Source organism: Anolis carolinensis, unplaced genomic scaffold, assembly GCF_035594765.1.
Source record: "Anolis carolinensis isolate JA03-04 unplaced genomic scaffold, rAnoCar3.1.pri scaffold_7, whole genome shotgun sequence".
NCBI classification, from domain to species: domain Eukaryota; kingdom Metazoa; phylum Chordata; class Lepidosauria; order Squamata; family Dactyloidae; genus Anolis; species Anolis carolinensis.
Genome location: NW_026943818.1, coordinates 23453304 through 23480926, shown reverse-complemented (window position 1 = coordinate 23480926; position 27623 = coordinate 23453304). Strand labels below are relative to the sequence as shown.

Below are 27623 nucleotides of genomic sequence, written 5' to 3'. Positions count from 1 at the left end.
GAAGGGGACTCAGGGCGGTTTACAAGTATATATACATACAATATATTATATTATACAACTATATCGCAATATTATTAGTAATATTGCATGTAATATAAATATACAATTATAATAGTGAATTATAATTATTATTACATTGTATTACATCATAATATTATTAATATTACATGTATATACAATGTATTATAATATTAGTATAGTATATTATTATATATCATTATATCATTAAATTAAATTAATATAAAATTAAATTGAATTAAATATTAAATCAAATAACGTCAAATAAAAATCACACAACAATTTTTAACCAATGCCACCACCACTTTGCCACAGCAACGCGTGGCCGGGCACAGCTAGTACATATATATAAATGTAATGTGCATAATTCCCATGGAGTAAACAACAAAACCGCTGGACCAAATCACACCAAATTTGGCCACAAAACACATTAGTCATTCAATCAATCTGCATGTGGCAGCGTGTCAGCAAAAATGGCTAGGCATGTCAGTGCTGACATGCGTGTCATAGGTTGGCCATCACTGCCGTAGTGTTTGGGCAGGACATTGGCAGGGTTTGAATACATGTTCATGCGCTCACTATAACCTGAAATGTCATTGGAGGGAAAGCTTTTGAGTCTCCTGTAGCTGTTTGTGGAAGTGGAAGTGGGCGCCTAAAATCCAAGGGGAGCCCTTGACAAAACCGTCTTTTCCGAACATAAGTTCCCAAGCCAAGACCCCACAAAACGGCATTCACACGCATTGCGCCGCGTGCCTTGCCATGATCTCCAAGACCGACACGTGTCTCCCGGCGAAAACGCAAGCGGCGGCATGCAACCCTTCTGGGAACACTCGCAAGTCTAGACAGACATCCAATTAGACTGCCCTTCCCACAAAAGTATGGGGAGAAAAGCGGGCGAACACCAACCACAGTAGGGCAAACTTTTGCAAACCAAGAAGTTTCCAGCCTGAGATGTTGTTTCGCCAACGCTCCCCAAGAGGTTTTTGTGCCACCCTTTCCTTGCCAACCACGACAAAGAAGGATCAACTCTTTCAGACACGCGAGTCATCGGCAACAGCCCCAAGGACATTCGCTCCCAGCTGCAGGGCGAAGCAAGGTCACTCAACTCCCAATGTTTACCCTTGCGACAGGCAGCGAGGGGGAGAGAGATAAGCCATGCGCTGGCAAGGAAAGGCCTTCCATTTCTCCCTTTTCTTCTGCTCCTCCCTTTTAACACCAGTGGTGTATCCACCTGATTTTCCCCCGTGTCTGGGATATATGGCCATGTTCCAGAAGCATTCTTTCCTGACGTTTCGCCCACATCTATGACAGGCATCCTCAGAGGTTGTGGGATCTGCTGGAAATTAGGCAAGAGAGTTTGAAACACCTATGGAAGAACCAGGGTGGGTTCTTCCACAGATGTGAGTTTTCCTGGCTCTATGGCCACATTCCAGAAGCATTCTCTCCTGACGTTTCGCCCACATCTATGACAGGCATCCTCAGAGTTTGCGAGGTCTGTTGGAAACTAGGCAAGAGAGTTGGATACATCTATGGAAGAACCAGGGTGGGCTCTTCCACAGATGTGAGTTTTCCTGGCTCTATGGCCACATTCCAGAAGCATTCTCTCCTGACGTTTCGCCCACATCTATGAGAGGCATCCTCAGAGTTTGCGAGGTCTGTTGGAAACTAGGCAAGAGAGTTGGATACACCTATGGAAGAACCAGGGTGGGTTCTTCCACAGATGTGAGTTTTCCTGGCTCTATAGTCACATTCCAGAAGCATTCTCTCCTGACGTTTCACCCACATCTATGACAGGCATCCTCAGAGGTTGTGAGATCTGCTGGAAACTAGGCAAGAGAGTTAGATACACCTATGGAAGAACCAGGGTGGGTTCTTCCACAGATGTGAGTTTTCCTGGCTCTATAGTCACATTCCAGAAGCATTCTCTCCTGACGTTTCACCCACATCTATGACAGGCATCCTCAGAGTTTGCAAGGTCTGTTGGAAACTAGGCAGGAGAGTTTGATACATCTATGGAAGAACCAGGGTGGGTTCTTCCACAGATGTGAGTTTTCCTGGCTCTATGGCCACATTCCAGAATCATTCTCTCCTGACGTTTTGCCCACATCTATGGCACGCATCCTCAGAGGTTGTGAGATCTGCTGGAAACTAGGCAAGAGAGTTGGATACATCTATGGAAGAACCAGGGTGGGTTCTTCCACAGATGTGAGTTTTCCTGGCTCTATAGTCACATTCCAGAAGCATTCTCTCCTGACGTTTCGCCCACATCTATGGCACACATTCTCAGAGGTTGTGAGGTCTGTTGGAAACCGCTCAAGTGAAGTTTATATATCTGTGGAATGATGTCCAGGGCGGGAGAAAGAACACTTATTTGTTTGTGGCAAGTGTGAATGTTGCATTTGGCCTCCTTGATTAGCATTGAATACCCTTGTAGCTTCAAAGTCTGGCTGCTTCCTGCCTGGGATGGGGGGGAATCCTTTGGTAAGAGGTGTTAGCTCTTAGTTAGTAGATGTGGGCAAAACGTCAGGAGAGAATGCTTCTAGAACATGGCCAGACAGCCCAGAAAACCCACAGCTACCCAGAAAAGAGTTCTTTCTCCCATATATATAAACCTCCCTTGTCTAGTTTCCAACAGATCTCACAACCTCTGAGGATGCCTGCCATAGATGTGGGTGAAATGTCAGGAGAGAATGCTCCTGGAACATGGCCATACAGCCCGGAAAACCCACAGCTACCCAGGCAAGAGTTCTTTCTCCCATATATATAAACCTCCCTTGTCTAGTTTCCAACAGATCTCACAACCTCTGAGGATGCCTGCCGTAGATGTGGGCGAAACGTCAGGAGAGAATGCTTCTGGAACATGGCCATACAGCCCGGAAAACCCACAGCTACCCAGGCAAGAGTTCTTTCTCCCACAGATATATAAATCTCACAACCTCTGAGAATGTGTGCCATAGATGTGGGCGAAAAGTCAGGAGAGAATGCTTCTGGAACATGGCCAGACAACCTCAGATCTGGCTCAGAAACAAAGCGAAAGCGGGACTTCAAAAAGCATCCCGAACACAAGCGCACTTCTGAGCACTACCGGAGGAGGCATGCGCTGCAAAGGAAGCCATGCTTGGTCATGCCGAGGGAGCAAGGAAGGAAGCACATGGCGGAGGAGTCGGGGAGGCGAGTGCGAGAGGCAGGAGTCAATGGCATTTCTCAAGTTACCATTCAACGCCCTCCCTCCCTTCGGAGCAGAAGGGAGAAAGTCGAGACACACACAAGGCGGTGAGGGTGACCTCCAGCCATCGCGCAGCTGGGAGATGGATCTTAATCCTGGGAATGAACGGCGGGGGCCTTGCTTGAGGATCCATCTCACTCCCAAAGAGAAAAGCAAACAAAACATATGTGCTTTGGAGACCAAGACACGATTATGACAGCAGAGGCAACTACTAACTATCCATACCCACACAATCCGTTCAATAATAATAATAACACAATATGAGGATTTAAAGATCGAACTGCAAAGACTCTGGCACAAGCCAGTCAAGGTAGTAATAATAATAACAACAACATGATATGAGGATTTAAAGATTGAACTGCAAAGACTCTGGCACAAGCCAGTCAAGGTAATAATAATAATAATAACAACAACATGATATGAGGATTTAAAGATCGAACTGCAAAGACTCTGGTACAAGCCAGTCAAGGTAATAATAACAACAACAACAACAACATATGAGGATTTAAAGATCGAACTGCAAAGACTCTGGCACAAGCCAGTCAAGGTAGTAATAATAATAATAACAACATGATATGAGGATTTAAAGATTGAACTGCAAAGACTCTGGCACAAGCCAGTCAAGGCAATAATAATAATAATAATAATAATAATAATAATAATAATAATAACAACATGATATGAGGATTTAAAGATCAAACTGCAAAGACTCTGGCACAAGCCAGTCAAGATAACAACAACAACAACAACAACATGATATGAGGATTTAAAGATCAAACTGCAAAGATTGTGGCACAAGCCAGTCAAGGTAATAATAATAACAACAACAACAACAACATGATATGAGGATTTAAAGATCGAACTGCAAAGTCTCTGGCACAAGCCAGTCAAGGTAATAATAATAACAACAACAACAACAACATATCAGGATTTAAAGATCGAACTGCAAAGATTCTGGCACAAGCTGGTCAAGGTAATAATAATAATAATAATAATAATAATAATACATCACACAGTCCTAGACACTTGGGAAGTGTCCGACGTGTGATACAAAACGACAGCCAGCAGAGTGTCTGCTGTGGACTCATCTTGTTGTGTTTCTAATAATAATAATAATAATAATAATAATAATAATAATAATAATAATATCAACATCAGAAGAGGAATTTTCCAGGGAGACTCATTGTCCCCTCTGCTTTTCATTATTGCCATGATCCCTGTCAACAATCTTACAAAAAACAAATCTCGGCTATCAAACATCTAAGAAATCTCACAAAATTTCACATCTGATGTACATGGATGACCTGAAGCTGTATGGGAAAATGGAAACTGAAATCCAGCCTCTGACCAACACTGTCCGAATTTTTAGCACTGATGACCATTCATCATTTATTATTAGGTTGCTCATGCTACTATTATTATTATTTATTTGTAGTAACGTGCAGGAAAATGAAGGCAATGTGTAACTACGGTGTAGGAAACGCTACATGAAAGGCATGGAGGAAATGCCTGGGTGCCAAACCAGGGTGGGAACCGAGGTCAAGAGCACATTTCAATCCGCGTGAAAGCCTGTCCAAAGGGTGAGCCCGAGACTCAAGGGGAATTTATCACACTCGGCGAGGTTAAGCATAGACACACCCAAGTGAGGCGTATCCCTAATGTTTTCCCCTCGTTTGGGCCGAGATTACAGATACTTCCGTAAGTGAGGATATCCCCAGGCAGAAAGCAGCCAGGCTTTGAAGCTGCAAGGCCACTCAATACTAATTGCAACATTCACACTTGCCTCCAACAGACAAGAGTGCTTTCTCATTCCACAGATGAGAAACCCCACTTGCCTAGTTTCCAACAGACCTCACAACCCCTGAGGATGCCTGCCACAGATGTGGGCAAAATGTCAGGAGAGAATGCTTCAGGAACGTGGCCATGCAGCCTGGAAAACTCACAGAAACCCAGACAAGCGTTCTTTCTCCCACCCTGGACATTATTCCACAGATATATATACAGTAGAGTCTCGCTTATCCAACATTCTGGATTATCCAATGCATTTTTGTAAATGTTTTCAATATATTGTGATATTTTGGTGCTAAATTCATAAATACAGTAATTACAACATAACCTTACTGCTTATTGAACTACTTTTTCTGTCAAATTTGTTGTATAACATGATTTTTGGTGCTTAATTCTTAAATCATAACCTAATTTGATGTTTAATAGACTTTTCCTTAATCCCTCCTTATTATCCAAGATATTTGCTTATCCAACGTTCTGCTGGCCCATTTACATTGGATAAGTGAGACTCTACTGTATCTCACTTGCCTAGTTTCCAACCTCTGAGGACGCCTGCCATAGATATGGGCAAAACATCAGGAGAGAATGCTTCCGAAACAGTCATAGAGCCTAAAAAACTCACAGTAACACATGTGCCATAGCAACATGCTATGCTACATATATATATATATATATATATATATATATATAATATTGTATATACATATAATATTGATAATTATAATGTAATACAATATTATACTAATAATAATACAATATAATAATATTAATTATATATTATATATTAAATGTAATATTACTAATAATATTACCATATAATGGTATAGTAAAATATAGTAATGTAATACTTATATTGTGCTATGCTAATAATATACGGTATATGTATATACAATATATTATATATTTATAAATTATTGTGTATATATATATATATATATATATATATATATATAGGTAAAGGTTTCCCCTGACGTTAAGTCCAGTCATGTCTGACTCTGGTGGTTGGTGCTCATCTCCATTTCTAAGCCGAAGAGCCAGCGTTGTCCGTAGACATCTTCAAGGTCATGTGGCCGGCATGACTGCATGGAGCGCCGTTACCTTCCTGCCGGAGCGGTACCTATTGATCTACTCACATTTGCATGTTTTCGAACTGCTAGGTTGGCAAGAGCTGGAGCTAACAGCGGCAGCTCACGCCGCTCCCAGGATTTGAACCTGGGACCTTTTGTTCTACAGCTCAGTGCTTTAACGCACTTTGCCACCAGGGCTATATATATATATATATGCATAAAATTAAAATAATTAGCATAAAATTAGTTTCCAACCTCTGAGGGCGCCTGCCATAGATGTGGGCAAAACTTCAGGAGAGAATGCTTCTGAAACATAGTCATAGAGCCTAGAAAATTCACAGTAACGCAGATGCCATAGCAACATGCTATGCTATATATATATATATATATATATATATATATATATATAAAATCTATAATTTATAAATATATAATATATTGTATATACATATGATATTGATAATATTATAATGTAATACAATATTATACTAATAATAATACAATATAATAATTATTATATATTATATATTAAATGTAATACAATATAATAGTTTCGAAAATGACTGAACGACTGAGCAGCAGCAGCAATAATTTAATGCTCATATTGTGCTATGCTAATACAGTAGAGTCTCACTTATTCAACATAAACGGGCCGGCAGAAGCTTGGATAAGCGAGTATCTTGGATAATAAGGAGGGATTAAGGAAAAGCCTATTAAACATCAAATTAGGTTATGATTTTACAAATTAAGTGCCAAAACATCATGTTTAACAACAAATTTGACAGAAAAAGTAGTTCAAGATGCAGTAATGCTATGTTGTAATTTCTGTATTTACGAATTTAGCACCAAAATATCACCATGTATTGAAAACACTGACTACAAAAATGGCTTGGATAATCCAGAGGCTTGGATAAGTGAGACTCTACTGTAATATATTGCATGTACAATACGCAGTAATGTTATGTTGAAATTACTGTATTTATGAATTTAGCACTAAAATATCACGATGTATTGAAAACATTGTCTACAAAAATGCGTTGGATAAGCTAGTGTTGGATAAGTGAGACTCTACTGTACTTTCAAACATGCAAGGGTTGGGCCCGTCTTCAAGAAAGGCCTATTCAATTCAATGATGCCTTCACGACAATCAACAAATGAGGAAATGCAATGGTTATAGACAGATATAGAAAGTAGTCCGTGCACATTATATGGGGAAAGAAATGCAAATCACACCATTCCAAAACAGAGTTGGAAGTGATCTGGTGGGCCACCCAGTCTGCAAAGAAGCAGGAAAAGCACAATCAAAGCAACCCCGACAGATGGCCAGATGGCTCAGTTTTAAAGCCTACAAAGAAGGAGACCCGACACTATTTTCCAAACTATTTTAAGATTGCGATACTCAATGTCGACTAGGAGAGGAAGGAGTCAAAATAAAACTGCGAAGAGAGAGAGCAAGGGGAAGGCAGGCCAGCCAAGGGCAAGTTAATGACAATGCCGCTGGATGAAAGGTGAAGCCGAGGGAAGGAAAGGGAGCGTTGTTGACACGTGTCAGGACTAAAGGCTCCTCAAAAACACAGAATACCTCACAACCTCTGAGGATGCCTGCCATAGATGTGGGCGAAACGTCAGGAGAGAATGCTTCTGGAACATGGACAGACAGTCCAGAAAACTCACAGCAACCCATTGATTCCGACTATGTAAGGCTTCGACAAAACACTTTGGAAAAGTTTGCAGGGAAAAGACTCACTTCCACCCCAGACAAAGGTGGGTTAGAAAGCAAACCAATAGATATAATAACAATAATAGTAATAATAATATCGTCAGAACAAATGCAATTCAGGCCAAGATCGAAAAATCAGCTGATGACCCAAAATGCAGACTGTGCAAGGAAACAGACGAAACCATTGATCATATCCTCAGCTGCTGTAAGAAAATCGTACAGACAGACTACAAACAGAGGCACAACTACGTGGCCCAAATGATTCATTGGAACTTATGCCTCAAGTACCACCTCCCAGCAGCAAAGAATTGGTGGGATCACAAACTTGCAAAAGTATTGGAAAATGAACACGCAAAGATACTGTGGGACTTCCGAATCCAGACAGACAAAGTTCTGGAACACAACACACCAGACATCACAGTTGTGGAAAAGAAAAAGGTTTGGATCATTGATGTCGCCATCCCAGGTGACAGTCTCATTGACGAAAAACAACAGTCACTATCAGGACCTCAAGATTGAACTGCAAAGACTCTGGCAGAAACCAGTACAGGTGGTCCCAGTGGTGATCGGCACATTGGGTGCCGTGCCAAAAGATCTCAGCAGGCATTTGGAAACAACAGACATTGACAAAATTACCATCTGTCAACTGCAAAAGGCCACCCGACTGGGATCTGCGCGCATCATCTGAAAATACATCACACAGTCCTAGACACTTGGGAAGTGTTCGACTTGTGATTTTGTGATATGAAATCCAGCATGTCTATCTTGTTTGCTGTGTCATACAATAATAATAACAATAATAATGATAATAATGATAATGTGTTGTTGAAGACTTTCGTGGCCGGAACCACTGGGTTGCTGTGGGTTTTCCTGGCTGCATGGCAGTCTTCCGGAAGCATTGTCTCCTGACATTTCACCCACAAGAGAACCGCTGAGGAGGCCTGGTATAGATGTGGGCGAAACGTCAGGAGAGAACGCTTCTGGGATATTGCCATACAGCCCGGAAAACTCACAGCAACCCAGTCATTTCGGCCATGAAAGCCTTCAACAAGGCATTATTATTCAATTTCAATTATTATTATTATTGGCCACCTTGATTAGCACTGAATGGCCTTGCACCTTCAAAGCAGCTTCAAGGCCTGGTTGCTTCCCACCAGGGAGGGGGGGAATCCTTTTGTCGGGAAGTGTTGACAAAAATATTGACGGAAATATTCTCAAAATTGTTGTTGTAGGGTTCTATTTATTATGTGTATTGTATTGTTTTGATCCCCCGAGGAGATAGGGTGGTATATAAATAAAATTATTATTATTATTATTATTTTATTGTATGACACAGCAAACAAGATAGACATGCTGGATTTTGTTTCACAAAATCACAAGTCGAACATTATTAATTATTATTACAGTAGAGTCTCACTTATCCAACATAAACGGGCCGGCAGAATGTTGGATAAGAAAATATGTTGGATAATAAGGAGGCATTAAGGAAAAGCCTATTAAACATCAAATTAGGTTATGATTTGACAAATTAAGCACCAAAGCATCACGTTATACAACAAATTTGACAGAAAAAGTAGTTCAATACACAGTAATGCTATGTAGTAATTACTGTATTTATGAATTTAGCACAAAAATATCACGATGTATTGAAATCATTGACTACAAAAATGCGTTGGATAATCCAGAACGTTGGATAAGCAAGTGTTGGATAAGTGAGACTCTACTGTATTATTAAAATGAACAAAATCTGGCTACCATTATTTAAAAAAACTCTAAAATCAGGACAGTAAATAAAAAAACAACACTCAGAAGACTGTCCTGATTTGAACAGAAATAATAATAATAATAATAATAATAATAATAATAATAATAATAATAATAAAAGTTTATTTATACAGCGTGGAGACTCGGGGCAGCTCATAATGTTACAAAAGTAACAACGCAAATACATAAACAACACACACAGTTTAAAACACAAGAAGATAAAACAGAAGTTAAAACAAAGGTTTATACAACAGTAATAATATCAATACAGTAGAGTCTCACTTATCCAACACTCGCTTATCCAACGTTCTGGATTATCCAACGCATTTTTGTAGTCAATGTTTTCAATACATTGTGATATTTTGGTACTAAATTCGTAAATACAGTAATTACTACATAGCATTACTGTGTATTGAACTACTTTTTATGTCAAATTTGTTGTATAACATGATGTTTGGGTGTTTAATTTGTAAAATCATAACCTAATTTAATATTTAATAGGCTTTTCCTTAATCTCTCCTTATTATCCAACATATTCGCTTATCCAACGTTCTGCCGGCCCGTTTAGCTTGGATAAGTGAGACTCTACTGTAGTAGCAACAATAATAGAGAAAAATAATAAATATAATAATACAAATAACAATAGAGAAATAAGTGAGACTCTACTATAATAATAATAATAATAATAATAATAATAATAAAACCATCTCCCCGTGGGGACTCGGGGCGGCTCACAATGTTACAAAAGTAACAACGCAAATACATAAACAATACACAGAGTTTAAAACACAAGAAGATGATAAAACAGAAGTTAAAACAAAGGTTTATACAACAGTAATAATATCAATAGTAATAATATCAAACAACCACCAATGCAATTCAGTTAAGGAGGACACCATGAAAATGAACAAGATCTGGCTAACAATATTTTTTTTTAAAAAAATATCACTCAAAAACAGGAGAATTCCAGACAGGAAACAATCAGGGCCAGCTAACACCTCCCAACAAAGGTTTATACAACAGTAATAATATCAATAGTAATAATATCAAACAACCACCAATGCAATTCAGTCAAGGAGGACACCATGAAAATGAACAAGATCTAGCTAACAATATTTTTTTAAAAAATATATCACTCAAAAACAGGAGAATTCCAGACAGGAAACAATCAGGGCCAGCTAACACCTCCCAACAAAGGTTTATACAACAGTAATAATATCAATAGTAATAATATCAAACAACCACCAATGCAATTCAGTCAAGGAGGACACCATGAAAATGAACAAGATCTGGCTAACAATATTTTTTTTAAAAAAAATATCACTCAAAAACAGGAGAATTCCAGACAGGAAACAATCAGGGCCAGCTAACACCTCCCAACAAAGGTTTATACAACAATAATAATATCAATAGTAATAATATCAAACAACCACCAATGCAATTCAGTCAAGGAGGACACCATGAAAATGAACAAGATCTGGCTAACAATATTTTTTTTAAAAAAAAATATCACTCAAAAACAGGAGAATTCCAGACAGGAAACAATCAGGGCCAGCTAACACCTCCCAACAAAGGTTTATACAACAATAATAATATCAATAGTAATAATATCAAACAACCACCAATGCAATTCAGTCAAGGAGGACACCATGAAAATGAACAAGATCTGGCTAACAATATTTTTTTTAAAAAAAAATATCACTCAAAAACAGGAGAATTCCAGACAGGAAACAATCAGGGCCAGCTAACACCTCCCAACAAAGGTTTATACAACAATAATAATATCAATAGTAATAATATCAAACAACCACCAATGCAATTCAGTCAAGGAGGACACCATGAAAATGAACAAGATCTGGCTAACAATATTTTTTTTTAAAAAAAATATCACTCAAAAACAGGAGAATTCCAGACAGGAAACAATCAGGGCCAGCTAACACCTCCCAACAAAGGTTTATACAACAGTAATAATATCAATAGTAATAATATCAAACAACCACCAATGCAATTCAGTCAAGGAGGACACCATGAAAATGAACAAGATCTGGCTAACAATATTTTTTTTTAAAAAAAATATCACTCAAAAACAGGAGAATTCCAGACAGGAAACAATCAGGGCCAGCTAACACCTCCCAACAGAGGATTTCCCCCCAGGCAGGAAGCAGCCAGGCCTTGAATCTGCAAGGCTCTTCAATGCCAATCAAGGTGATTAATTACAACATTCCTCCTCCTCCTCCTCCCGCCCTGGATATGAATCCAAAGGGATATAAACCTCCCAAGCTGAGGGCAGGGAGGGAGAAACGTCAGGAGAGAGTGCTTCTGGAACATGGCCAGACAGCCAGGTAAACTCACAGCGAAGCTGAAAAGTTGTGAAGAGCAGGGGGAACCAGGGGAGGCCCCGAAGGGGAGGGAAGGGCGAGGTGGGGTCCCCAGGTGGGAAGAACCGGGAGGGAGCGCCAAGGGGTGCCAAGCAGGCCTCTCTCACCGTCCTCGGCGGCGCCTGCTCGGCCTGGGCCCGGGCCCCGCTCCGCTCCACGTGCCGCCCGCCGGGCCCTTCAGAACGCTGAGGCATCCGACCAAAATACACAGCGTCCCCTTGGCCCCGCCCACGGGCACTTTAAGGCCCCGCTCGCCCCGCCCACCTCGCCCCGCCCACTCCCAACCCGCGCGAGAGCTCCCCGACGTTTTCCTGTCTCAGGCCTAGAGCGCCGACAGCGCATGCGTGACCCGACTCGGGCGCAAAGGACTCGCCCGCCCTCCCGAGGCATCCTGGGAGTTGTAGTTCTACAATACCTGCAGTATAGACCAGACATGGGGAAACTTCTAATGGTGTCCAAGGTGGGAGAAAGAACTCGAATGTGTTTGAGGCAAGTGTGAATGGTGCCATTGGTCATAATAATAATAATAATAATAATAATAATAATATAATAATATATTTTAATAATGTTATAAATCATATGTTTAAAATCATGTTAATGTTTATATACATGCATGTATATATAATATAATAATGTTTGAGGCAAGTGTGAATGGTGCCATTGGTCATAATAATAATAATAATAATAATAATAATATAATAATATATTTTAATAATGTTATAAATCATATGTTTAAAATCATGTTAATGTTTATATACATGCATGTATATATAATATAATAATGTTTGAGGCAAGTGTGAATGGTGCCATTGGTCATAATAATAATAATAATAATAATATATATATTTTAATAATGTTATAAATCATATGTTTAAAATCATGTTAATGTTTATATACATGCATGTATATATAATATAATAATGTTTGAGGCAAGTGTGAATGGTGCAATTGGTCACCTTGAATGGCCTTGCAGCTTCAAGGACTGGCTGCTTCAGCTATGTTGTAATCTGCTTCAAGCCACAAGAAGTGGGTCATAAATAAATTCATACGTAGGTTTAAAATCATGTTAATGTTTATATACATGTATGTATATATAATAATTATAATATAATAATATATAATAATAATATATTTTAATAATGTTATAAAATCATGTTAATGTTTACATACATGTATGTATATATAATAATAATAATATATTTTAATAATGTTATAAATCATATGTTTAAAATCATGTTAATGTTTATATACATGTATGTATATATAATTATAATATAATAATATATAATAATAATATATTTTAATAATGTTATAAAATCATGTTAATGTTTACATACATGTATGTATATATAATAATATAATAATAATAATAATAATATATTTTAATAATGTTATAAATCATATGTTTAAAATCATGTTAATGTTTATATACATGCATGTATATATAATATAATAATGTTTGAGGCAAGTGTGAATGGTGCAATTGGTCACCTTGAATGGCCTTGCAGCTTCAAGGACTGGCTGCTTCAGCTATGTTGTAATCTGCTTCAAGCCACAAGAAGTGGGTCATAAATAAATTCATACGTAGGTTTAAAATCATGTTAATGTTTATATACATGTATGTATATATAATAATTATAATATAATAATATATAATAATAATATATTTTAATAATGTTATAAAATCATGTTAATGTTTACATACATGTATGTATATATAATAATATATTTTAATAATGTTATAAATCATATGTTTAAAATCATGTTAATGTTTATATACATGCATGTATATATAATAATTATAATATAATAATATATAATAATAATATATTTTAATAATGTTATAAAATCATGTTAATGTTTACATACATGTATGTATATATAATAATAATAATAATATATTTTAATAATGTTATAAATCATATGTTTAAAATCATGTTAATGTTTATATACATGCATGTATATATAATATAATAATGTTTGAGGCAAGTGTGAATGGTGCCATTGGTCACCCTGAATGGCCTTGCAGCTTCAAGGACTGGCTGCTTCAGCTATGTTGTAATCTGCTTCAAGCCACAAAAAGTGGGTCATAAATAAATTCATACGTAGGTTTAAAATCATGTTAATGTTTATATACATGTATGTATATATAATAATTATAATATAATAATATATAATAATAATATATTTTAATAATGTTATAAAATCATGTTAATGTTTACATACATGTATGTATATATAATAATAATAATAAATTTTAATAATGTTATAAATCATATGTTTAAAATCATGTTAATGTTTATATACATGCATGTATATATAATAATTATAATATAATAATATATAATAATAATATATTTTAATAATGTTATAAAATCATGTTAATGTTTACATACATGTATGTATATATAATAATAATAATAATATATTTTAATAATGTTATAAATCATATGTTTAAAATCATGTTAATGTTTATATACATGCATGTATATATAATATAATAATGTTTGAGGCATGTGTGAATGGTGCAATTGGTCACCTTGAATGGCCTTGCAGCTTCAAGGACTGGCTGCTTCAGCTATGTTGTAATCTGCTTCAAGCCACAAGAAGTAGGTCATAAATAAATTCATACGTAGGTTTAAAATCATGTTAATGTTTATATACATGTATGTATATATAATAATTATAATATAATAATATATAATAATAATATATTTTAATAATGTTATAAAATCATGTTAATGTTTATATACATGTATGTATATATAATAATATAATAATATAATAATAATAATAAATTTTAATAATGTTATAAAATCATATGTTTAAAATCATGTTAATGTTTATATACATGTATGTGTATATAATAATTATAATAATATAATAATATAATGTTATACAATCATGTTTAAAATCATGTTAATGTTTATATACATGTATTTATGTGTATATAATAATATAATAGTATAATATGTCATAAATTCATATGTTCAAAATCATGTTAATGTTTATATATATGTATGTGTATATAATAATTATAATATAATAATAATATATTCTAATGTTATACAATCATGTTTAAAATCATGTTAATGTTTATATACATGTATGTATGTGTATATAATAATAATATTATAATATAATAATATATTATAATAATGTCATAAATAAATTCATGTTTAAAATCATGTTAATGTTTATATACATTTATATGTGTGTATACAATTATAATATTATAATTATCATAATATAATAATATAATGTATTACAATATGTCATAAATTCATGTTTAAAATCATGTTAATGTTTATATACATGTATGTGTGTATATAATTATAATATTATAAGTATTATATTATAATAATATATTATAATATGTCATAAATAAATTCATGTTTAAAATCATGTTAATGTTTATATACATGTATGTGTGTGTAATAACAATATATTATTGTAATCTAATGCTGTGCAGGTGGGAGAGCAAACCAGCTGCAATTAACTGCAATGAATCACTCTGACCAGGAGGTCATGAGTTCGAGGCCCGCTCGGAGCCTATGTTTGTCTTGTCTTTGTTCTATGTTAAAAGGCATTGAATGTTTGCCTATATGTGTAATGTGATCCACCCTTCTCACCCCTTCGGGGTGAGAAGGGCGGAATATAAATGCTGTAAATAAATATATAATAATATATAATAATATATTATTGTAATATTAATATTATAGTGTTGCAGTATAGTGGTATAGTACAATATAGTAATAAATAATGCTAATATTGTGCAAGGCTAATACAATATGTTGTATGTACACATAATATTGATAATATTATAATTTAATACAATATAATAATAATACACTATTAAATTGTATATTTATATTACATGTAATATTACTAATAATATTTCAGTATAGTGGTATAGTACAACATAGTAATAAATAATGCTTATAATAATTATAATATAATAATATATTATTGTAATATAATAATATATTATTATAATATTAATATTGTAATATTGCAGTATAGTGGTATAGTACAATATAGTAATCAATAATGCTAATATTGTGCTAGGCTAATAATATAATATGTTGTATGTACACATAATATTGATAATATTATAATGTAATACAATATAATAATACACTATTCAATTATATATTGATATTACATGTAATATTACTAATAATATTTCAGTATAGTGAAATAGTACAACATAGTAATCTATAATTCTTATATTGTGCTATACTAATAACATAATATGTTGTCTGTACATATAACTTGTAAGCCGCCCTGAGTCCCCTTCGGGGTGAGAAGGGCGCGATATAAATGTCGCAAATAAATAAGTAATAAATTATATATACTGTATATATAAATATAAATAAAGATATGTAAAGATATATGGATGGAGTCCCGGATGGCACAGCTAGTAAACCACTGCGCTGCTGAACTTGTGGACCGAAAGGTCGGTAGTTCGAGCCCAGGTCAGGGTGAGCACCCGCTGTCAGCCCCAGTTCACCTGCCCACCTAGCAGGTCAAAAGCAGAAATGTGAGTAGATAAATAGGTACTGCTTTTAGCAGGGAGGTAATAAAAGGTGCCCTTAAGGACATTGATCAGGACGATGTCTAAGGACCACAAAAAGACGAAGCAACAGCATCACCACGTGGCCGGAGTCAAGCACAGCCTCCAAGATGCCGGAATAAGATGGGAAAATGCCTTTACTTCTGTTTGTGTTGTTTGTCCTTGTTACTTGAATGCTTACCATATGTGTGTTCTGTACTCGGGGAGATAGAGCGGAATATAAATAAAGTATATTATTATATTATTACTACCTGTGCCCAGCCACGCGTTGCTGTGTCTTATGGGAATCTGTTGGCCAGGTGGAATCGCAGTGAATAGCCTTGCAGCCTCAAAGCCTGGCCGTTTTCTTCTTATGGGAATCCTTGTTTGGTGAGCTGGAATACAAAGGAATAGGCTTGGTGCTTGGGAGGCTGGGTACGTGCGTTCTAGGGGAGTGTTTTTTTGGGCTGCTAGAATTGCAATGAATAGCCTGGCTGCTTCAAAGCCTGGCTGCTTCCTACCTAAGGGAATCTTTGGTTGGTCAGCTTCAATAGTACAGAGTAGTATCGCTGCTTCAAAGCCTGGCCGCCTTCTACCAAGGTTAATCCTTTGTTGGTCTGGTTGAATTGCACTGAATAGCTTTGCAGCTTCAATGCCTGGCTGTGTTCTACCAAACAGTAGGAAAAAAGTTAAGACTTGGCTGTGGGACCAGGCTTTCAACTAACAGTGGCTGTATTAATTATAACATATGGTCCAGGATGAAAATGACAGACCCGGTTTTTGGACTCGGAAAGCGCCTAAATAAATATTTATTTATATATGTATTTATGAATGTTTTTAATTGTAATTTAATTTTAATTTGAGCTGAAATATTATTGTATTGAATCACTGACCAGGAGGTCATAAGTTCGAGGCCCGCTCCAAGCTATGTTTGTTGTTTGTCTTTGTCCTATGTTAAAAAGGCATTGAATGTTTGCCTGATGTGTGTAATGTGATCCGCCCTGAGTCCCCTTCGGGGTGAGAAGGGCGGAATATAAATGATGTAAATAAATGAATAAATAAATAAATAAATAGCTGCTATATATGTATTTTATATTGTAAGCCGCCCCGAGTCCCCGTTCCGGGTGAGAAGGGTGGGGTAGAAATGCTGTAATAAATAAAATAAATATCTAGGGTAGTGGTTCCCAAACGTATTTGGCCTACCACCCCCTTTCCAGAATAAATATTACTAAGTTCTCCCTGAAAAGGGGGCGTGGCTTAGAGGGGTGGGCGTGGCTCCTGATTAAGAGGGCGGGGCTGAGTCTCTCCCCTAGTCCAAGATGCAGGGCTAGGAGAGGGAGGGGGGCGGGGCCACAAATGGGCGGCCAGGACTGGGATGGGCGGAGTTACGAGCTCTGAGGCAGGGCTGAGCTTCTATCCCTGTCCTGCGGTGCCTGCCAGGACACAGGGGGCGGGGCTAGAGGAGGGGGCGGGGCCTGACGGGCCTGAACTTCTATACCCCTCTATACTGTTCTAACAAGCGCCTCAGGGGAGGTATACAGAGGCTCAGCCCTGTCTCGCGCTCTTGAGAAGAGTCCTAAAAGGCCTCTCAGGAGAAGTATAGAGGCTCAGCCCTGTCTCAGGCTCTTGTAAGGAGGCCCCGCCCCCTTCCGTAGCTCCGCCCTCTGTGTCCTAACAGGCGCCTCAGGAGAGGAATAGATTCTCAGCCCTTTCTCGGGCTCTTTGGAAGAGGCCCTGCCCCTAGCCCCGCCCTTTCATCCTAAAAAGCCTTTCAGGAGAAGTATAGAGGCTCAGCCCTGTCTCAGGCTCTTGTAAGGAGGCTCCGCCCCCTTCCCTAGCTCCGCCATTTGTGTTCTAACAGGCATTTCAGGAGAGGTATAGAGGCTCAGCCCTGTCTTGCGCTCTTGGGAAGTGGCCCTGCCCCTAGCCCCGCCCTTTCATCCTTAAAGGCTTCTCAGGAGAAGTATAGAGGCTCAGCCCTGTCTCAGGCTCTTGGAAGGAGGCCCCGCCCCCTTCCGTAACTCCACCCTCTGTGTCCTAACAGGCGCCTCAGGAGAGGAATAGATTCTCAGCCCTTTCTCGGGCTCTTTGGAAGAGGCCCTGCCCCTAGCCCTGCCCTTTCGTCCTAAAAGGCCTTTCAGGAGAAGTATAGAGGCTCAGCCCTGCCTCAGGCTCTTGGAAGGAGGCCCCGCCCCCTTCCGTAACTCCACCCTCTGTGTCCTAACAGGCGCCTCAGGAGAGGAATAGATTCTCAGCCCTTTCTCGGGCTCTTTGGAAGAGGCCCTGCCCCTAGCCCTGCCCTTTCGTCCTAAAAGGCCTTTCAGGAGAAGTATAGAGGCTCAGCCCTGCCTCAGGCTCTTGGAAGGAGGCCCCGCCCCCTTCCGTAACTCCACCCTCTGTGTCCTAACAGGTGCTTCAGGAGAGGAATAGATTCTCAGCCTTGTCTTGGGCTCTTTGGAAGAGGCCCTGCCCCTAGCCCCGCCCTTTCATCCTTAAAGGCTTGTCAGAAGTATAGAGGCTCAGCCCTGTCTCAGGCTCTTGGAAGGAGGCCCTGCCCCCTTCCCTAGCTCCACCATTTGTGTCCTAACAGGTGCTTCAGGAGAGGTATAGATTCTCAGCCCTGTCTCGGGCTCTTTGGAAGAAGCCTTGCCCCTAGCCCCGGCTTTTAGTCCTAAAAGGCATCTCAGGAGAAGTATAGAGGCTCAGCCCTGTCTCAGGCCCTTGTAAGGAAGCCCCACCCCCTTCCCTAGCTCCGCCCTCTGTGTCCTAACAGGCGCCTCAGGAGAGGTATAGATTCTCAGCCCTGTTTCCGGCACTTGGGAAGAGGCCTCGCCCCCATCTCCTAATAAGTGCCATCACCGCCCCCCTGGATCACTGCAGTGCCCACCAGGGGGCGGTAGTGCCCACTTTGGGAATCCCTGATCTAGCGGAAATCTTGGTTGGCCAGGCTGAACAGCACTGAATAGTATTTCCCTCCTTCTCAAGCACACCTATGAGAGGTCAGAGCACAGCGACAGCAGGCCTTCCAACGTCTCCCCATTACCCATCGGGATGTAGTGGTTTTGGTGAAACCAATGAGAAAAGGGCGCTCTGTATAGCCCGGCTGACCCAAACAATCCAAAAACCCCGGTTGAATGTACATTTGTTTTTTTACTTCAAAAAAAGGAAGTACATACATGGGGGAAAGTGGGAGTAAACAACCATATTCTGTAACCAACGATCTCTACAGGTTTATGTGCGTGCATCTCTATGTATAGCAGCTATAGACAGAGACTCACATCCTTATGATCCGACCGTAAGTGTGCAAGTCCGCAGAGCTCACCAGCCTTCTCTTGACACAAACGCTTACAAATATTAACAGGAGGAGAAGAAGAAAAAAATATCTTCCAAGTTGAGGCTCGGATGGAAAGTTCTATAATACACGGCCGTTAAGTTTATAGTACACAGCATTGCTTCCTTTTAAATGACAGAATGCAACAGCAGGGAGGAAAGAAAGAAAGTAGTACATTAACACTTACTAAACACTAGAAGATAATCAAATTTCATTATGTTATACATGTACAGTAACTAACTGCTTTACAAAAAAGCAAAATAATACAATATATTGTCACATGTATTTACACGGTGTAGTAAATATACCTTTTTTTCTGTCAAATTTTACACAAAACTATTTACAGGATGAATGGGTCTTTAAAAAAAAGGTGTGTGGCCAATGCAAAATGTGACGTTTTGCAGGTTCAAGTCTCTTGCATAACAATAATACAAGGAGGGAAAGGGACGGGAGGGCTGGAATCAACACGAGAAACGGTATTGTGTCGGGGTGAATGCAGGGAAGTCTCAAAAAGATGCTAAAGTTCCCAGACAACACGTTGTTTTTCCAAATGTTTCCTGGCGACAGAAAATGAAGGCATGTGTATCCCAACGGCGGCTTCCGTCGGGATATTTTTGCGCAATGAAAAGGCATCAGGTTTTCAGCTCGAAACCTTGAAATCAGGGGAAAATGTAAAAAAATAACAAAGAAGTAAAAGAACAATGCACTGAATCTTTACAGTACTGAATAGTGCGCATGGAAGCAATGTCGGGAAAGAAGAGCATCCTCTTCTTCCCTTCCCCAACATGAGACCTTTGATAAGTGCAACCATCTCCAGACACATTGCTGGAGACTGGCGGGGAAGTTGTATTCTCCTTTTCCAAGTCCCGCCAACTCTAAACATTGCAGGATCCTTGGTATCCGCTGGAGCTTTAGTATGGATACTAAAATCCATGGATGACCACATCCCATTATATACAATAGTGTCGCTAAGTGTCCCTTATATAAAATGGGAAAATCAAGGTTCTGGATTTCAAGGGTGAGAGTTGCGGGGATATTTTGAAGCAGTGGATGGGCCGGGCTTAACTGTTGTGTCCTCCTTCTGAGGCTGAAGATGTAGGAGTTGGGCATTTTGGGCCAAGTGCTGAGAAGGAGGAAGAAGAAGGAGAGGAAAACATATCGCAGGTTCCTACATTTCAGGAATGCTGAAGCGTTTTACTGTTGTGTCCTCCTTCTGAGGAGGAGGTAAAACAGGAGGCTGAAGATGTAGGAGCTGGGGATTTTGGGCCAAGCGTTGAGGAAGAAGAAGGAGGAGAGGAAAACATACCGCAGGTTCCTACATTTCAGGAATGCCGAAGCGTTTTACTGTTGTGTCCTCCTTCTGAGGAGGAGGTAAAACAGAAGGCTGAAGAAGTAGGAGTTGGGCATTTGGGGCCAAGTGCTGAGGAGGAAGAAGAAGGAGTGGAAAACATACCGCAGGTTCCTACATTTCAGGAATGCCAAAGGATGAAAGAAGGAAGGAGAAGGTCAGCTAGAATGGCTGCAAGGATGCTAAAGAATCAGAACTCACTCTAGAAAGACCTGTGCTGGGATCTGGGGGCCATAAATCAGTAAAGCAAGTGGTCAATGCTGGCAGCAACCGTCCTACTTGTTGCTTCTGTGCTCTGGTTTCCTTGCTTGCAACTCCAGCGTCTGCAAAGTGCCTCACAAAGACGTTTTTGCCAAATGACTCTTGCTTCATGCCTGATGTAAGACTTTTGCTTTGCTTTCGGGATTCACCTTCTGTTTCCTTGCTGCTGTTTGTTGCAGTAATATCGTAAAGCAGTGATTCCCAAAGTGGGCGCTGCAGCGCTTCCAAGAGCCCGAGACAGGGCTGAGCCTCTATACCTCTCCTGAGAGGCCTTTTAGGACTAAAGAGCGGGGCTGGAGTGGGGGCGGGGCCTCCTTCCAAGAGCATGAGACAGGACTGAGCCTCTATACCTCTCCTGAGAGGACTTTTAGGAATAAAGGCTGGGGTTAGGGGTGGGAGCGGGGCCTCCTTCCAAGAGCATGAGACAGGGCTGAGCCCCTATACTTCTCCTGAGAGGCCTTTTAGGACGAAAGAGCGGGGCTAGGGGTGGGGGCGGGGCCTCCTTCCAAGAGCATGAAACAGGGCTGAGCCTCTATACCTCTCCTGAGAAGCCTTTTAGGACTAAAGGGCGGGGCTGGAGTGGGGGCGGGGCCTCTTCCCAAGAGCACGAGACAGGGCTGAGCCTCTACCTCCCCTGAGGCGCTTGTTAGAACCCGGGGTCGGGGTATAGAGATTCAGCCCCGTCAGGCACTTGGGAAGAGACCCCGCCCCCTTCTCTAGCCCCGCCCCCTATGTCCTGGCAGGCGCCACAGGACAGGGATAGAAGCTCAGCCCTGCCTCAGAGCTCGTAACTCCGCCCACCCCAGTCCTGGCCGCCCATTTGTGGCCCCGCCTACCTCGCCCTAGCCCTCCCAGCCCTACATCTTGGACTAGGAGAGAGGCTCAGCCCCGCCCTATTGAGCAGGAGCCACACCCACCCTTCCAAGCCACGCCCCCTTTCCAGGGGGCGCAGAGTAATATTTTTTCTGGAAAGGGGGCAATAGGCCAAATAAGTTTGGGAACCACTGTCATAAAGCTTTCTTTAGTTGTTATAAGGCTGTTTCTGGGGCAATGGGGACATTAGCACAATAGGCTACCAAAAAAAAAAAATCAAAAGTCAGCAGTTTGAGTCCAGGTTGGAGTTGAGCACTCACAGTTAGCCACAGCTCACCTGCCAACCTATCAGGTCGAAAGCAGAAATGCAAGTAGATAAATAGGTATCGATTGGGAGGAAAGCTCCTCGGCATGGAAGATGGAGCGACAGCACCCCCCTGTGGCCGGAGGCGGGCACAGCCTCCAGGATGCTGGAAATAAGATGGGAAAAACTGCCTTTGCCTCCGTTTGTGTTGTCTGTTCTAGTCTGTCCTTGTTAATTGTATAATCGGCATTGAATATTTGCCGTTTGTGTGTTCTGTGAGCCACTCCGAGTCCCTGAGAAGGGCAGGGTATAAATACTGCAAGTAAATAAAATTAAATTAAATCCGCCACCCACGGATATGGAGGGCCAATTTTCCGTCCACATTGGAATCCTACCTAGTCCGTTGAATACCTTTCAATGGATCTACTCAGCACAAGGAGCTTTGAGCCTCCTTAAGTTCTCTGGAAGTAGTGTTCACGTTGACAAGCTGGAATGAGTCCAGAGGAGGGCGACTCAAAGGATCAAGGGTCTGGAGAACAATCCCTACGAGGAGCGGCTTGAAGACCGGGGCACGTTTAGCCTGCAGAAGAGAAGGCTGAAAGGAGACATGATGAGGGCCATGGACCAAGATGTGAGGAAGTCATAGGGAGGACTTCTGCTGCCCTGAAGACTAGGACATGGAATGATAGCTTCAAACTTCATTTGAAGATTCCACCTGAACATTTTGAAGAAAGGGTGAGCAAAGAATGGCTGTAAGGGAAGGAAATCACTAGGTGGCACCCAAGCAACGTTAGAGGCACTGAATCACGGACAGGGCTTCTTTCTGGGAAAAGGTTGCTGTGAGTATTCCAGGCCGTATGGCCATGTTCCAGGAGCATTCTCTCCTGACGTTTCGCCCACATCTATGGCAGGCATCCCCAGAGGTTGTGAGGTCTGTTGGAAACTAGACAAGTGTGGTTTATATATCTCTGGAATATCCAGGGTGGGAGAAAGACCTCTTTGTTTGAGGCAAGTGTGAATGTTGCAACTGGCCACCGTGATTAGCATTGAATGGCCTTGCACCTTCAAAGCCTGGCTGCATCCTACCTGGGGGAATCCTTTGTTGGGAGGTATTAGCTGGCCTTGATTTGTCTCATGTCTGGAATTCCTCTGTTTTCTAAGTGTTGTTCTTTATTATTATTATTATCATTATCATTTTATTGTATGACACAACAAACAAGATAGATATGCTGGATTTCATATCACAAAATCACAAGTCAAACACTTCCCAAGCATTTAGGACTGTGTGATGTATTATTATTATTATTATTATTATTGTTATTATTAATAATAATAACTACTTTATTTTTGTATCTCGCCTCCATCTCCCCAGAGGGACCCAGGGCAGCTCACATTTTTGCTTATTTACTTATTTGTTTATTTATTTATTTATTTATTTATTTTGTTTACTACATTTATATCCTGCTCTTCTCATCCCGGAGGGGACTCAGAGCGGCTTACAAATCAAATTTACATACAATATATTATTAGCATAGCACAATATAAACATTAAATTACTATATTGTACTATATCATTATATAGTAATATTATTTAGCATTGAATGGCCTTGCAACTCCAAAGCCTGGCTGCTTCCTAAATAAGTAAATACAGAACAACACTCAGAAAACAGAGGAATTCCAGACATGAACTGATCAGGGCCAGCTAACACCTCCCAACAAAGGATTCCCCTAGGCAGGAAGCAGCCAGGCTTTGAAGCTGAAAGGCTATTCAATGCTAATAATGGCAACATTCCCACTTGCCTCTAACAGACAAGAGTTCTTTCTCCCACCCTGGACATGATTCCACAGATATATCAACCCCACTTGCCTCGTTTCCAACAGACCTCACAACCTCTGAGGATGCCTGACGTAGATGTGGGCAAAACGTCAGGAGAGAATGCTTCCAGAACATGATCATACAGTCCGGAAAACTGTACTGTGATCTATATAGTTACTAGCTAAAAGCAACGGAAGATTAGTAGCTACTTCCCTGATTCTCGCCCTCGGCACCGCCATCCATGTCTTCTGGGCCTGTCCTCCTCGCTCACTCCTTCCTCCGCCAGGAGCGAAACCTACTTAACACTGTTCTGCTTCTGTATCAATACAATAAGAGCAAGTGATCCTTAGATATAGAACATGTTAACTGAACTTTTAATAACCATTGCTAACTGACAACGACAAATCGGGACCCCTGTTTTTGTACCATCGTTTACAAAATTCAATTTACTAGGGTGGCTTTAGTTCTATTAATCAGTTATGGTCAATATAGATGGAAATGCTCTTCTCGACAGTACTGTTTTCCTGACAGACATGTTTTTCTTTCTAAAAAAAATTAAATTGAAGTTTAATATTATTCTTCACTATGTTTCTTCTCAAACGTAGTTATTTTAGCCATTTTATGGGGAGAAATGGGAGATTTTGGAAGCCTGTTTAGCATTGTTTTCGGAGAAAACTATTCAAAAAACCATTGAAGTTTTTGCAGCCTATTCACAATTGGGAAGTGTTCTGTGCAAAATCAATTGGTTTTGTCAAAGGCTTTCATGGCTGGGATCACTGGGTTGCTGTGAGTTTTCCGGGCTGTATGGCCATGTTCCGGAAGCATTCTCTCCTGACGTTTGGCCCACATCTATGGCAGGCATCCTCAGTGGTTACGAGGTCTGTTGGAAACTAGGCAAGTGGGGCACACACACACACACACACACACACACACACATATATATATATATATATATATATATATATATGTGTGTGTGTGTGTGTGTGTGTGTGTGTGTGTGTGTGTGTTGTAATTGTATTATGATATGTTGTTTTTATATTGTGTTATATTGTATTTTTCCCGGGCATGGCCCCATGTAAGCCGCCCCGAGTCCCCATTGGGGAGATGGTGGCGGGGTATAAATAAAGTTTTATTATTATTATTATTATTATTATATATATATATATGTGTGTGTGTGTGTGTGTGTGTGTGTGTATATATATATATATATATACACACACACACACACACGCACGCACACGTATGTATGTGTGTGGTATAATGTCCAGGGTGGGAGAAAGAACTCTTGTCTGTTTGAGGCTATTGAGAATGTTGCAATTAGCCACCTTGATTAGCAATGAATAGCCTTGCAGCTTCAAAGCCTGGCTGCTCTGAAGAACAACACTCAGAAAACAGGGGAATTCCAGACAGCAAACCATCAGGGCCAGCTAACACCTCCGAACAAAGGATTCCCCCAGGAAGGAAGCAGCCAGGCTTTGAATCTGCAAGGCTATTTAAAGCTATAGCACTTTATAGTTGGCCATTGCAACGTTGAACTCTAGATCACTATAACCGGCCAGTAAATGGAGTATTGTTGCTAGTTTGTTCGATTTTATGTTGTGTATTTATGTTATTACTATATATTGTATAGTTCTGTTTTTATTATGCGTATTGTATTGTTTTTATCATGTTGGAAGCCGCCCCGAATCCCCTGAGGAGATAGGGCGGTATATAAATAAAGTTATTATTATTATTATTATTATTATTATTATTATTATTATTCTTCAAGCTGGCCAATGGCAATATTCACACTTGCCTCCAACAGACAAGAGTTCTTTCTCCCACCCTGGACATTATTACACAGATATATCAACCCCACTTGCCTAGTTTCCAACAGACCTCACAACTTCAGAAACCAGAGGAATTCCAGACATAAAATAATCAGGGCCAGCTAACACCTCCCAACAAAGGATTCCCCCAGGCAGGAAGCAGATATATAAAACCCACTTTAGTTTCTAACAGTTTCTAACAGACTTCACAACCTCTGAGGATGCCTGCCATAGATGTGGGCGAAACGTCAGGAGAGAATGCTTCTGGGACATGGCCATACAGTCCGGAAAACTCATAATAATCCAGCCATGAAAGCTTTCGACAACACAGTGTGAGCTCTTGATTGAGATGATTATTTTGACGGGGGAAAAATGAAAGCAGTCTCGGGTCAGGAAAAAGGTTTTGAGAACTTTATCTAAATCTGCTCCAGCAGAAAAGAGACGAATGGAAGGTATTGAGCGACGGTTCTCATCTTCCATCATTAAAATGAAATCCACAGAGAAAAGGATCTCGGGCGAAACCCAGGATGCCGCGGCCAACAAAACCACGAATGTGCAAACGTGACTGAATATTAACAATAGTTTTTCCTTTGAAAAGTAGATACAAAACAAGCTCAAAAGGAAAGGGCGGAAACGGTGGCAACCGAAGACCGAGGGGTCCAAAAAGTGTCCGCGGGAGGCCATTCCCGCCGTCAGGACACCGTCACTGTCATTGTTGGCGACTCCCCGCTAGGTTTAAAAGTGGTTCGGAAATCCGTGACTTCAAAACAAAAAGACAAGAGGGGATGGCATGTCTGTTTTAAAAACAATACAAAAGGAAAAGAAGGCAGCTGCATCAAAACAAAAAAAGTCCCCAAAGTAAAAAAAAAAATCACACAAAACATTTCAAGAGTTGATCGTCTGGCACCACGGCGGATGGGAGGCGTTCGGAAATCTTTAAGTGCGGCAGGACCACGTGGCGTGGCTAAAGGGCGGGGGCGAGAGTGCGTTTTGTCAGTCTGTAAAAAATGAAATAACACGGAACGGGCCGCGGAAAGAGCTTCACACAATCTTTTTGATGCTGTGGCGCTTGAAGCTGCCGGTGCTGCGCTGCTTCTGGACTTGGCTGGCGGAGCCGTGGCGCGTCCTCCCGCTGTTGGAGTGCGTCGTGGTGGGAGAGAGCTCCACGTTCTCCTTATCGATCCCTTGAACAAGAGGCAAAAGTGTTAGGATTGTGTTATGTAGGAGAAACGACCCAAAAATATAGAAGAGCATCAGAAAATACAAACAGGAGACCTACAGTTGAGCATTCAGCTCACAGCAAGCAGAAGACAACACGAGAAGGATTAACTTAGTTCGAATCCCTTACTAGAAGAGTGGGAATCATACAAGTCTCCAGATTCTGCAGTGTGTATGTTTGTCTGGACTTTTTGTCAAGATTTTTGGG

At 40.0% G+C, this 27623-nt stretch overlaps 2 protein-coding genes across 5 annotated transcripts in view; both read right to left on the bottom strand.

Annotated features, from left to right (window-relative positions):
- akap1 (A-kinase anchoring protein 1) overlaps positions 1 to 17183 on the bottom strand; it is a 45771-nt gene extending 28588 nt beyond the window's left edge. Inside the window, exons 1-2 of one of the 3 annotated variants that reach the window (XM_062959818.1) lie at positions 17038 to 17183; positions 16789 to 16911 (exon numbers count right to left, since the gene is read on the bottom strand). The gene's annotated coding sequence lies outside the window, so the exon portion shown is untranslated. Of the gene's footprint in view, positions 1 to 12068; positions 12224 to 16788; positions 16919 to 17037 lie in introns of those variants that run through there. The other 2 variants (XM_062959819.1, XM_062959817.1) reach the window with 2 other exon arrangements.
- A 2463-nt stretch (positions 17184 to 19646) lies between these two features.
- The window catches only part of nf1 (neurofibromin 1), a 202250-nt gene continuing 194273 nt past the window's right edge, over positions 19647 to 27623 (bottom strand). For both annotated transcript variants that reach the window (XM_062959815.1, XM_062959816.1), the window contains one exon: positions 19647 to 27381. In XM_062959815.1, the coding sequence (XP_062815885.1) occupies positions 27239 to 27381 (143 nt within the window). In that variant the 3' untranslated portion in view covers positions 19647 to 27238. The remainder of the gene's footprint in view (positions 27382 to 27623) is intronic.